General features: G+C 41.3%; 1 protein-coding gene across 7 annotated transcripts; it reads left to right on the top strand.

The window, feature by feature from the left end:
• The first annotated feature begins 1,136 nt into the window (after nt 1-1,136).
• fip1l1b (FIP1 like 1b (S. cerevisiae)) lies at nt 1,137-11,974 on the top strand. Of its 7 annotated transcripts, none has more exons than XM_085776175.1 (16): nt 1,137-1,410; nt 1,786-1,840; nt 2,468-2,537; nt 2,660-2,772; nt 2,996-3,060; nt 3,244-3,354; nt 3,490-3,620; nt 3,802-3,920; nt 4,376-4,429; nt 7,626-7,725; nt 7,825-7,981; nt 8,692-8,770; nt 9,161-9,219; nt 9,528-9,717; nt 10,205-10,354; nt 11,350-11,974. In XM_085776175.1, the coding sequence occupies exons 1-16, from the start codon at nt 1,332-1,334 to the stop codon at nt 11,492-11,494; spliced, it is 1,677 nt and encodes a 558-aa protein (XP_085632301.1). In that variant the 5' UTR covers nt 1,137-1,331; the 3' UTR covers nt 11,495-11,974. The 7 variants fall into 7 exon arrangements, with proteins under 7 accessions (XP_085632301.1, XP_085632327.1, XP_085632310.1 ...); XM_085776201.1 differs by having other exon boundaries at nt 8,692-8,773; nt 9,164-9,219; nt 11,353-11,974; XM_085776184.1 differs by having other exon boundaries at nt 8,692-8,773; nt 9,164-9,219.
• Nucleotides 11,975-12,617: the final 643 nt, after the last annotated feature.

The following is a 12,617-nucleotide window of genomic DNA, read 5'->3' as shown; positions in this document are numbered from 1 at the left end:
AAAGATCTGGGTTCCTCTGCTACCACTCAGGATTGAGGGAGGACAAAATAAAACCATTCCTTTCATTTTTGACTTGACACCATGACTTATATTTTGGGTTTGAACTGTGGTTGGTTTTATTATCATGGGTAGAGTAATGTGAGTTAGAAATAAGGGAGTCGTAACAACACCAATCACCATTTAGATTCAGGAAGAATATTGTAAAAACAAAAAACTGCTTAGATCTAGTATAGTAAAATCTTCACTATATAGTACCTGAGGGATGGAAAAATTAAAGAGAGAGTAAATTGAAAGGCATTGATTGACTCCAAGCTCCAAGGCCCACATAAACTGACACAGGCAAGTGAACATGTGAACACTAGGTCAGAAGAAAACACTCCTCATGGCCCCTAAGTCAAGGTTTGCAACCAAGGATAGATGCAGTTACTTGGCACCAGACCTGCACTATGGGAAAAGTAGTAGCTACTGTTCACACAATCAACCCTGGTACTATTTAAAATAAAATAAAAAATACATTTTAAAACATTTCTAATTTTTTTGATTAATGAGTGATTAGTTATATGTGGGCTTCTTTATCTAGTTACCCTTGCTTCACAGTGTATTATTTCATTATGTGATGTTGCCTGTGTTAGTGCTTTGTGTAACTGGATCATAACTACAACAGGCTTGTGAACATGCTTGAAGTAGCCTATTCTATCTATGCCTATAAAGGTGTATTAGATAAATGAATCCATGAAGAAGAAAAAAAGGTTATTACTCATTTACTTTTGCACTTCTGTAACAACAGTGAAGCTACGTTACGTTACCTTAAATTTATTATTGGTTCACTTTCCACACTTTGGGGCTGAAAGTAAGTGGACAGTGACTCTCATATTGTAGAGCAGCTTAGCTTCCATCATTTCCCATTCTTTCCCATAATCTGTAAATATCTGTATCAAGGGCAGGGGCTCATGAATATATTTACCTATACTTAACCACACAACACAACATGTATGTGGTCAAAAAACAGATAAATAGAAAGACAATCTTGATTTAGCGTTACCTTAACATAGGCCAGGGTGTAGTGTGTCTTGTCCTCCAGGGGGCGCTGTGGTATTTGACGCCAGGAGATGTTGACCTTTGAGCGCGACGCCAACAATCTCTTCCGGGGCCAACTCTGAAACGCAGCCAGGAGCTTGAGATGAACCCATGAAGTTATAACTTTCCGTTCATAAGTCAGTTTTCCCCGCTAAAGGGAGAAGTTTCACGTATATATTTAAATAAGTAGGAGTTTTGTTGAACATAGTTCTCGTCGAAACCTCGGTGGGTTCACGGCTCCGTGTCAGCTCAACATGTCTGCGGAAGAAGCGGACAAAACAACCACCACTGATGCCAGCGCCGGGGATGAAGAGGAGGAATGGCTGTATGGAGGTACAGACAGAAACAGCAGCTGCCTGCAGCGTCTTAATAATTAAAAACCTCTCTCAACCGACAGAGACGTGAGTCAGTGGCTGGCTGTCGTCGTAGTGAACCGCTAACTGACAGCACTGTCTGTTAGCATGAGGAGGCTAGCAGCTAGCAGCGCCTTTTGCAGCTTTGTGAATTGCTGCAACAACAAAAAAGGGGGGGGGGGGTAACTTTTCCCGTAATTATAACAGAGCATCCAGGGTAAAAAAAGAAAGAGAAAACATTTGCTCTGTTGTGCAATGGATGATTTCGAGCCCCGGTTAAACATACAACAACAGCCAAAGCCCTTGCAAAGGACATAAACTGGAGGAAATAAAACCTGCTTTTATTTTGTTTCAGATGAATCTGAGAGCAAAGAGGAGGATGAAGAAGCCAAACTAAATGCTGCAGTCAGGTAAGTTTATATTAAATACATATTATGAGTGATAGATAGTAGTGTCTATACTTTTGCTTTTTATTTTGACTTAATTCTCCATAAGTTTCCCTTCTCTGGCATTTATGAAGTACTGTGTCTGCTAATCTAATGGAAACGTACACTGTTTTGCAAAATGCAACGATAGGCTGACTGGTTTCATTAAATGTAAATGTAAATAAGTATTTAATGCATCTAATGCATAAGAAAGGCCTGTTTTCTGTGTTTATACAAATTGCAGCTATGCATAATGCTGTAAGAACAGCAGATACAGTGACTTATTTGCTGTCTGTTGTGTAGTTGCAGCTTTTAATCCTGTTGTGAATCGCCATCATGATTATGTCTTTAAATTAATTCAGTTATAAGTGAAAACAAACCACAACTTAACATGTTTATACTTGAATTTTAGATCCTGTGCTTATCAGCTTCTCAAATGCTGTTAAAAAGAAATTATCACTAGATTTCTTAAAACCCATTTCAACAGTGGATGTGGGCGTATCATGTTTTTCCATTCATCTTTTTCCAATTATTTTTCACTTGTGTTGGTTGAGGATGTACGTCGTCTATAGCCTGATACAATTTCATTTATCAAATGTTTTGTATCCACAGTGCGTCTGCTGATGCTCCCACGGAGGATGCTGCTGCTGCACATGCTACAGGGAATGGAGTGGCCTCTGAGGTAGGCAGCGTAAATGCGTTGGTAATGGTCATTACATAGTTGAAGTGTGTGCTGTGGTTGTTTTGTTGCTGTTGTGTTTCTGGAAGCACAGACTTACTCACCGGACAACTTTGGCATGTCAGGCCACAGGTGAAGGAGCAGGTGAAGATGTGGACAGTGACAGTGACAGCGATGATGACGACGACGATGTCCGAGTGACCATTGGAGACATCAAAACTGGAGCACCACAGTACACGTAGGTCTCAGTTAAAGTATGGCACTGTGCCCTGACTATTTAGAGGAACCTACAATTTAGAGGGAATTTAAAGTTTGCAGCTATTGAGTTTAAGCAACAAAGAAGCTTAATATTAAAGCTAAACTATATTTTGATATTTTCACATTTCATGTTAAGTGTGTTTTCTTAAACAAATTCTTTAAACAATACAGGCATAACACAGATACTGCTTTTTCCCTTTTAGACCTTATGGGGCTCCCCCTGTAAATCTCAACATAAAGACAATAGGCTCCAGACCCTATGGACAAGGTATTGCGCTCTTTTTATTTTTCTGGATAAGTTTTGCCAATGCAATACCCTCTTTTTCTTTGTCCTCTTTTGAGTTGTTCTCTTCAAACAACCTATGATATTATACACAGAGAGTAGTGAATAGTTAAGTTACAATGTATGTGATGTATATGTCCAGTAACGTGTTGTGCTGTTTATGTCTAGTGACCGCAAAGCTGAAGGGAGTGGATCTTGATGCTTCTGGAAACATTAATGGAGTTCCAGTGCTGGAGGTGGACATGGAGTCCTTTGAAGAGAAACCCTGGAGGAAGCCAGGTCTGTGTTTGCGCAGCTAAATTCTTCAAAAGAACAAAAACAATGAAATTACTTCAGGCACAGCATTCAGGTAAGTCATGGACTTAACACAGTTTTCTTTTCTTGTTTGTTGTGTTTGTTTCTGTATGTGTGTAGGAGCGGATCTGTCAGACTACTTCAATTATGGCTTCAATGAAGACACGTGGAAGGCTTACTGTGAAAAACAGAAGAGGTTGCGTATGGGTCTGGAGGTCTCTACAGTCGGCTCGGTGACGAGCAAGATCACTGTAAGAAACTCTGCTGCTCACATCCTTCTTGTCCTTTTGTTTCCTCTGATTCTCTCTCTACATTTCACTAGCTGTTTTCTGCACAAGCCCCTCACTACACTGACTTTCAAATCAACACTGTCTCTTCTATGATGAACATATCATGCATATTATTATTGTGCTGTTTCTGTCTCTTTCGTAGGTTCAGCAAGGCAGGACAGGCAATGAGAAAGACATATCCAGTTTACCTGTTCACACCTCAAAGCCAGACTTCACATCTCCTGTCAGCCTGTACAAGTCTGCCACCAGTCAGGTCACCAGGTAACACTTCAGCTTTTATCTTCACTTTTTAAGATATCTGCGCATAAACACACATTCAGTTTCCACTAGAAGTGTACAGTAGATAAGCCATCGTGTGTCTTGGCAGTAGAGGGCTGGATGCAGATTAGCAATACACACAAGTAGCTGGCCATCTCACGAGGAGAGGATACACTGTAGTCATGGCTGGTCTGTGTGGCAGCACAGTTGAAGTTGATTGTTGTTTATAGAAGGAAACCGCACAGCAAAAACATTTCATGTGTTATTTTTTGTTTTAAATGCATCATACTTAGACAAAAACACAAAAACACACCTGGCCACCTCCAGGTTAGCAGGTCCTTTAGTGTCCGTGTGGTTTATATAGGTCACCACCCCATGGGCTGTATGTATGTGTTTGTGTGTTAGGGCCAATGTTACTCTCATCTCCTTTACCCTTGTCCTTTGTCTCAAAATGGTAGGATCTCTCCCCCTCAGTGGACTGGCCCGCCTGTTCAGGACATGTCCTATTATACGTAAGTGGGCATGGCCTTGTCCCAGCAAGGTTAAAATGGGCCTGATGGGAAATGTATAGATGTTGAAAACAGCGGGGGCCTGGCGTTTTTCTTGACCATGAAACATGACCACAGAAAAACTCCCGGTGCTACTTCCAAGGCCCTGTAGATGCTTTCTTTCTCACCCATGTGTCTTCCTTTTGGGGCTGGTTGATGTGCATGTGTTATGCCGTAGAAAGTTTTAGAAAGAGGAACAGAATATCATCATGTCGGTTATGTGCATCTCTGACACGTCTCTGTTTTTGTTGGTCCATTGACAAATGTTGAGTATTACTTAAAACTAAATATAATCAATTGACAAATGCTGTTTCATTATTGCAAATTATGACCAATTTTTTTTCAGAAACACTGAATGGTGAAACTTGGTATCCTTAAAGACCCTTTGTTTTCTCAAGTCATCACCTTATGGGATGTTTAACTGTACTCTTCAGTGAACTCAACTGTTTTTGACACCTTCTATCACTGACTACACTAGACTACACTAGAAACAATTTAAAAGTTGAGTTGGCCTGATAGAATGGCCGATATATTTAGGGTTTTTTGCATTAGCTGCATTAGTTTAGCCAAAATGATGCGTCTCCACCACAGCTCCGCAGCGGGGCTGGCCATGCTGTGTTGCTGTGGTCTTGCTCAGCAGCAGGTCCAACTTTAGCAAACCTATGACAGTCAGATCCCCTTAGCTATGTCCTCAGCAGCTAAAACTCATGTGTCTGTGTTGATATTTTGAGAGAAGACTCTGTTTTTTAAAATTTTTTTATCTCAGTTTCTCAGTATTTTTGGAGTTCAGTTTCACTCATGTTGGTCTGTTTGTTTAGATGTCATGGTATTTTTTACTGCTCACTGATCAGTGGTCAGTGGGATCACAGCGGTGTTAAATTCCTACTGATACACACCAAACCTTTCTGCTGTTGCAGCTTCATCTTAAAAGCTTTTACCAGACTAGTGTCCTTTGTCTCAAAATAGTAGGATCTCTCCCCCTCAGTGGACTGGCCCGCCTGATCAGGACATGTCCTATCATACGTAAGTGGGCATGGCCTTGTCCCAGCAAGGTTAAAATGGGCCTGATGGGAAATGTATAGATGTTGAAAACAGCGGGGGTCTGGCGTTTTTCTTGACCATGAAACGTGACCACAGAAAAACTCCCGGTGCTACTTCCAAGGCCCTGTAGATGCTTTCTTTCTCACCCATGTGTCTTCCTTTTGGGGCTGGTTGATGTGCATGTGTTATGTCGTAGAAAGTTTTAGAAAGAGGAACAGAATATCATCATGTCGGTTATGTGCATCTCTGACACGTCTCTGTTTTTGTTGGTCCATTGACAAATGTTGAGTTTTACTTAAAACTAAATATAATCAATAGACAAATGCTGTTTCATTATCGCAAATTAAAATTATGACCAATTTCTTTCCCCCCCATAAATTAAAAAACCCCTTAAAGGCCCTGTAACGTCCATACCTCCTTAATATTTTAGTAAGAGTAAGTAAGAGAGTAAGAGAACAGGTCTGATGTTATAGGTTGTGGTGGAAGTTAAAATGTTAAAACAAAATTCAAAGCTGAGGGTTTTATTTACTGATATTTTTAGAAACACTGAACGGTGAAACTTGGTATCCTTAAAGACCCGTTGTTTTCTCAAGTCATCACCTTATGGGATGTTTAACTGTACTCTTCAGTGAACTCAACTGTTTTTGACACCTTCTATCACTGACTACACTAGACTACACTAGAAACAATTGTAAAGTTGAGTTGGCCCGATAAAATGGCCGATATATTTAGGGTTTTTTGCATGAGCTGCATTAGTTTAGCCAAAATGATCTGTCTCCACCACAGCTCCACAGCGGGGCTGGCCATGCTGTGTTGCTGTGGTCTTGCTCAGCAGCAGGTCCAACTTCAGCCAAACCTATGACAGTCAGATCCCCTTAGCTATGTCCTCAGCAGCTAAAACTCATGTGTCTGTGTTGAGATTTTGAGAGAAGACTGTTTTTTTTTTTTAAATCTCAGTTTCTCAGTATTTCGGTGGTGTTAAATTCCTGCTGATACAAACCAAACCTTTCTGCTGTTGCAGCTTCATCTTAAAAGCTTTTATCAGACTAGTGGGATACTGATACTATAGCTACGTGCTGATGACAGCTGTTTTCAGGTGGCCCATCTCACCAATGCTTCGACTGAAGTTCTTCAAATTTAGCACAAATGTTCTCTTGGACTCAAGGATGAACTGGTCAGAATTTGGTGGTCTACTATGACCTTGCAAATCATAAACTCACAAATTCTTACTATAACGATGAAATATATTAACAAAAATCTAACAGGATAAAATAAGGAAGCGATAATGTTTTATTTCCAGAAACATCACTGTGACATCATTCTTAAAAAAAAAAAAAAAAACTATGACCATTATTAGAAACTAGTACTAAGGAGCAGAAAGGGAGTTTGAGACAGTATCTCACGTTTGGTCAGATACTTTCACACTTCTCACCTTAAATCTCTGGTGACTGTATAGAATAGATCTTCTGTGGTGCTGGGTTGAAGATGTGTGTGAAACATCCATGTTAGAATTTGTAACTTCTTTCTAGCAACATTTATGTTTGAAACACTTGTCTACTGTCATTTCTACAACTGTTATTGGTAAAGCTTGTGAACACGTGCAAGGTATTTGACACGTTCTTTTCTCTCTCTTAATGAATTTACAGACTAATACGGTAAACGTACAGCAGAACAAGAATAACAAAGAGTAACAAAGTCAAGGCTTATCATTTATTTATATCAAAAATTTAAAAAAAATAAAATAACAACAAGAAAACAACGGATATAGATTTAATCTGCAATTCCACTGGTTGATGGAGTCATACAACCATGAGGCAGAAATTATTGTTGTGAAGAAGTTAATGGATATTACAACATGTGAATCACAAGTTAGCAGAATTTTATTAGCACTGATGAACTTAAACCTTACTGTATGATGCAGTGGTAAAAAACTCAAACTGCTCGTAGCGACTGCACCACGCACAATGCAGACACCCCAATGCAGATATCAGCTTAATTCAGATAAATGAGGTTTGGGATCATTTAGAAGCAGTGTCACCATTTACCTAGTTTGTCCATCATGTGTTTGCGACTCAGCTCATTGCCTTGATGTTTTATATTCTTCTCTTTTTTTAATCAGGAAAACGAGTGGTACCATAGATGTTATTGGTGGAGGAACGGCCACCATCAGCAGGGTCGAAGGGCGACGCAGACACAACCTCGAGGGGAATAATATTCAGGTATACAGAAAAAAAAAAAGTGACAAAATAACTTGAATCTTAAGAAACTGCTACGACTGTGTGTTCTCATCTCCACCTCTCCGTGTTGTTGTGTTGCAGGTGATCTCTGAACACTCCACGTCAGATGCAGAGCCCGCCCCCGCTAAGATGCCCACCTTCTTCCCTCCTGGGCCGCTTCCTCCAAACATACCGCCACCTCCGTTTCTCCCTCCACCACCAAACGTCAGCACTGCGCCCCCACTCATCCCCCCACCCAGTAAGTTCATCTTATTTTTCCTGTGTTCAGTTTTAAAGTCCCACTCCCGCGACCCTTTTCGGCCATTTTAAAACCAGCTCATTAGCCATGCACATTAGCAATGCACCTCTGGGGGGTGGGCGGAGACTGTGCTGCTCTGCACCCGCCCAGCCACCTCCTCGCACCCCACCCCCCCGCTTGCTGACAGCTGGACATTGTACAATTACAGATTCAGCGCGTTTAGCGTAAAACTCCACACTGGGATTCGATCCCAGACTGGTGCATAGTCCTTGCTCACAGTGCAAGCTGCTCTACCAGGTGAGCTATACCTGTTATACCTTGACAGCTACACCGAGCTGTGAAGGCTTTCACCTCTGAGCCAGATGCAGAGCGGGGCGGGAGCTTGTAGCACTAGTGCCCTCCCCTGGAGCTGTGACACCCTCAACTCCAGTCTTCCTGAAACTGCCAGTTTGCGTCTGCCATTGGTTCACAGCAGTTTGAAGGCAGAAAAACTCTGAAATGCAATTTTGCACTTCCTTCTCTGCTGATAAGTGCTCTAACACAAGAAAAATGCCACAGGAACATGTGAAAAGCTCAAAAAACACGATTTTCACGGGAGTGGGTCTTTAAGCAACCACCCTGCTTTGCTCTCTGTTTCCATAACTCTGTTTTATTTCTATTGAAAACTGATTACTCACTCTGCACCTCCCTTCTCTCTTTCTCCCTCACAGGGCTACCCATTACTGTCCCCCCTCCAGGTTTTCCTCCTCCACCTAGTGGACCCCCACCTGCCATTATCCCCACTATGGATGGGTACGTATATATACTGTATATTAAATTCAACACAACTGCACAAGTTAGATATGATAATAGAGCAAGATTTTTGACTGTATAAGTATATATTCAAATTAATTGACTCTGAGGTTGTAGACCAAAAGTTAAAAGTTAGACTGTGTCATTCATGGGGAAATTTATTTCTTCAGAGTGACTTCCAGACCCTATATACTCATACGTAAAAAAAAATGTCACTAGAATATTGTTTCTATTTTTGTACTGGGTTCTTTGACGTTTTCCTCAAGACTAAAAATGATGTATCTGACCTGTGTCAACGAGTAATTTTATCTTCCTTACAAAGTTGCAACAGCGTATGTGAACCTTTCAAGCTCTGACTTGCGTTATGTTGCCTTTGGTCTGTTTCCACAGTGGCCACCCTGGAGGTTATGATGGACGCTCTGTCCCTCCATATCCGTTCCCTCAAGGTAGTAGCTTGACAACATAATCTGATTTTCTAACCCTAGCAAAACAAACAAATGCCACAACTACGTTTCAATCCATGAACAGGACATGAGCTGTAACATAACGTGTGTTGTGATCTGTGTGATGTGGTGAGGATGGCATGTACATGCAGAGACAGGACAGACTCTATAAATCCTCATTATTCACACAAATACGTTGAGTGTTATTGCTGAAAGGATAACTGTCTGTATGTATAGGGTTTAACAAAACTCATTTCAGAAAACATGTCAACACAAAGTCACAACTAAGTCCAGACTCTTTGCCTCCTCAGGTGCTTACCCTCCACCCATGGCTGGAGGGGTGCCTCCTCCTTGGCCCCCAATGATGGACAACTCTAAACCCTGGGACTACTATCCCCGTCGAGATGACAAGAGAGACAAGGAGAGAGAAAGGCCCAGGGAGAGGACACATGAGCGGGAGAGAGAACGGGAGCACAGTCCTTCAGCTATGAGCTACACCAGGTGAGACACTACACACAGTATCACACACAGTGTTGGTAAACGAGTGCTGCTTTTATATCAAGTTATAACAGTTGCTACTGGCAGATATACTCAAATAATACACCAGATTAATGATAATGCTGATCGTCTAGCTATCAGCCATGATGTGACAGAGTCACATTAAATACATTTTCTTTCAGTGTCTGTATAAAATAATTTCTTCTTCAATCAGAACATCCCACCTGTTGTTTTTTAGTCCAATAGATTTCCCTGATCTCATGTGTCCTAATTATAACACTGGAGCATACCGACTTTATTTTAAGGGAAATTCCAAAATCAGATTGATACTTGGTATCAGCAGATGTCCAGAGTTGACATACTAGAATAAGTACATTAAAGGAAGCATGGTATATTGTTTTCGGAGCTTGTATTGTTTCAGAGCTTGTATTGTTTGCATGGACACTTAGTATAATAAACTGAAATATCTCCCTCCTTCTAACTTTCATAGCGACGAGGAGCGGTATCGTGGTTACCGTGAGTACCAGGAGCGTGGTTACGGAGAGCGCCATCGTGACCGATCAAGCCGAGAGAAAGAGGAAAGACACAGAGAAAGGCGGCACCGAGAGAAAGAGGAGGGACGCCACAAGTCCTCTCGCAGGTGTGATTTCTCTCCTACACCAACTGAAAGCAATAATCCAGTTATAACTTAGCATCTTTAAATAGAAACAGTGAGCTTGACAAGATTTGAACTTGAGACATCTGCTGTGAAGTATTTCATCCTGTGTGTTAATAAGATATTGTTGAGTTGAATCTCGATGGATCCCTCTCTGCCCAGCTCATTATTGGATTTGGTTACTTCCAGAGAGAATACATCTGTACTTTCCTCATAGCTTACTAGCTGTACAGTGCAGAAAAAGAACATACTCTTTCTTCATTTTGACCATTTCTCACAGATTCAAGTAGTGAGGGAGGATTTTTTTTACTTTCCGTGCGTCAGTCTATGCATAACATAAATGTAGCCATCAAGTGTAAGATTTTAGTCAGCAGGCGAGAGATTTGTTTTAACCAACTCATTGAGCTAATGTTTGATGTAGCTCATTAAATCCACCAAGACACATCTAGAAGCAGCTTCTCATTTCCTGTTTTTTTTTTTGGTGGGTGAAATGAGAATCTGTTTCTTTTAACTCTGAAATCAGAGACTGGTTTCAAAAATGGTTATGAATTTTTCGATGATAAATCCACAGTGGTTATCACTATAAATTGCAAGTCTGTCACATGAGAGCAGAAAGGTTGTTCACTGCAGCAACTATATGTCAATAGACAAACAGCACATTTCTGTACATTTCTTTTCTGTCTCTTCCACCTTGTCTTAATGTTAATCTCCTACCACACATCTGTACTTGTTGTTATCGGCACCGGTCTGTCTGTCTGTCTGTCCTCTCTCTCTCTCTCTCTCCATCGTTCTCTCTCTTTTGTCCTATCTCCATTTCACTTCACCTTTTATTTTTTTCCACCCCATTGATCCTCAACCCCATTGATCCTCCTCTGTCCTTACCTTCATCTCTCTCTCGCTTTCCGCCTTTCTTCCCTTCTGGATCTCCCCTCTCCTCACCTCCTCTGCCCTTTTTCTCACTCTCGTCTTTCCTCAATCAGCAGCAGCAGCAGGAGGAGGCACGACAGCGAGGAGGGCGACAGCCACAGGAGGCACAAACACAAGAAGAGCAAGAGGAGCAAGGAGGGCAAAGAGGCCAGTGAGGAGATCAGCGCAGACCAAGAGAATCAGGAGGCCATGGAGTAGTGATCACCATCTCCTGTCTTTCCTCTCTCCATCTGTCCATCTCCATTCCTGTCTGTCGCTCTGTTTCTCCCACCAAGATGAGAAGAGTAAAGAGAGGTGATGAGCGTAGACCAACAAAACCAACGTCCTGTCACTCCCCCCTCCATCAGTCTCCATCCTCCGTACTGTCGTTCATCCTCCCCATCACCTCAGATGGAGAATGGATGGAGGACAGGCGGTGGTGAGGGACAGATGGTCACGAGCTGACATCAGGCGGAGCATCAATCTTCCACCACCTCCTTCTTCTCTCTCTGCCCTTCTCTGTTGTAACAATGAGGTCACGCTCACAGATTTCACTGTATAGTCAGAGCGATCAGCAGAAACTGCTCTTTTTCTGTCATTTGGGTTGTTTGTTGTCCTTTTTGTTCTTGTCCTGTATGAAGACACCCATAGAGAGCTGTCAGTTTAAGTTCAATAAAAAAAAAAACACTTTTGATAAAATTGCTATTTGGCTTTTTTTTTGCAGTCACTTGTCCAGTAATGTCCTTTGCACTTAAAATCTGAGCTTCACACGTACATGCTAGCAACAGGATACCTCCAACAAATGTAAGCTGAGACAGGACTTTCCACTGAACACACAGGGTGCATCCAGCAGTCCAACTTTTTATACAAAAAAATGTACATTTTCATAATTTCGTAATTCTTGCAAATTACAGAATTTAACTTTTTTTGTGGAAAAAACACATCAGACATGCTATTACAGTAATATTTTTGTGTCTTCAAATGTAAGATCCTTGGATTCTTTAGAAATAAAACATGTTTTTGATGAGTAACTGCTCTGCTGCAATTATCTACGGCAGAGCACAGCTGTAGTTATCAGCAGGTCACAACTCGTCAACATATATTGTGGTAGGCCTACAGTACAGGAAAGTTACACAAAAAAAAGTGGGAAACATAGTAAACCTTTTTTTTGTACTGTTTACATGAGTTTGTGAGTCTGAGTGTCAGATTAGAGAGAATTATCAGAGATGAATGAAATACATTAACATACGTAACATGTCTACAAAGCTCTATGTTGTATTTGACTGGATCAAAATTCCTCAAACAGGTCAAAGTCCCCCCTGCCCTTTCCCCTGAGCTGTTT

This window comes from Trachurus japonicus, chromosome 1 (assembly GCF_045865225.1).
Source record: "Trachurus japonicus isolate A0001 chromosome 1, Traja_1.0".
Lineage (NCBI taxonomy): Eukaryota > Metazoa > Chordata > Actinopteri > Carangiformes > Carangidae > Trachurus > Trachurus japonicus.
This window is presented reverse-complemented; position numbering and strand designations above follow the sequence as displayed.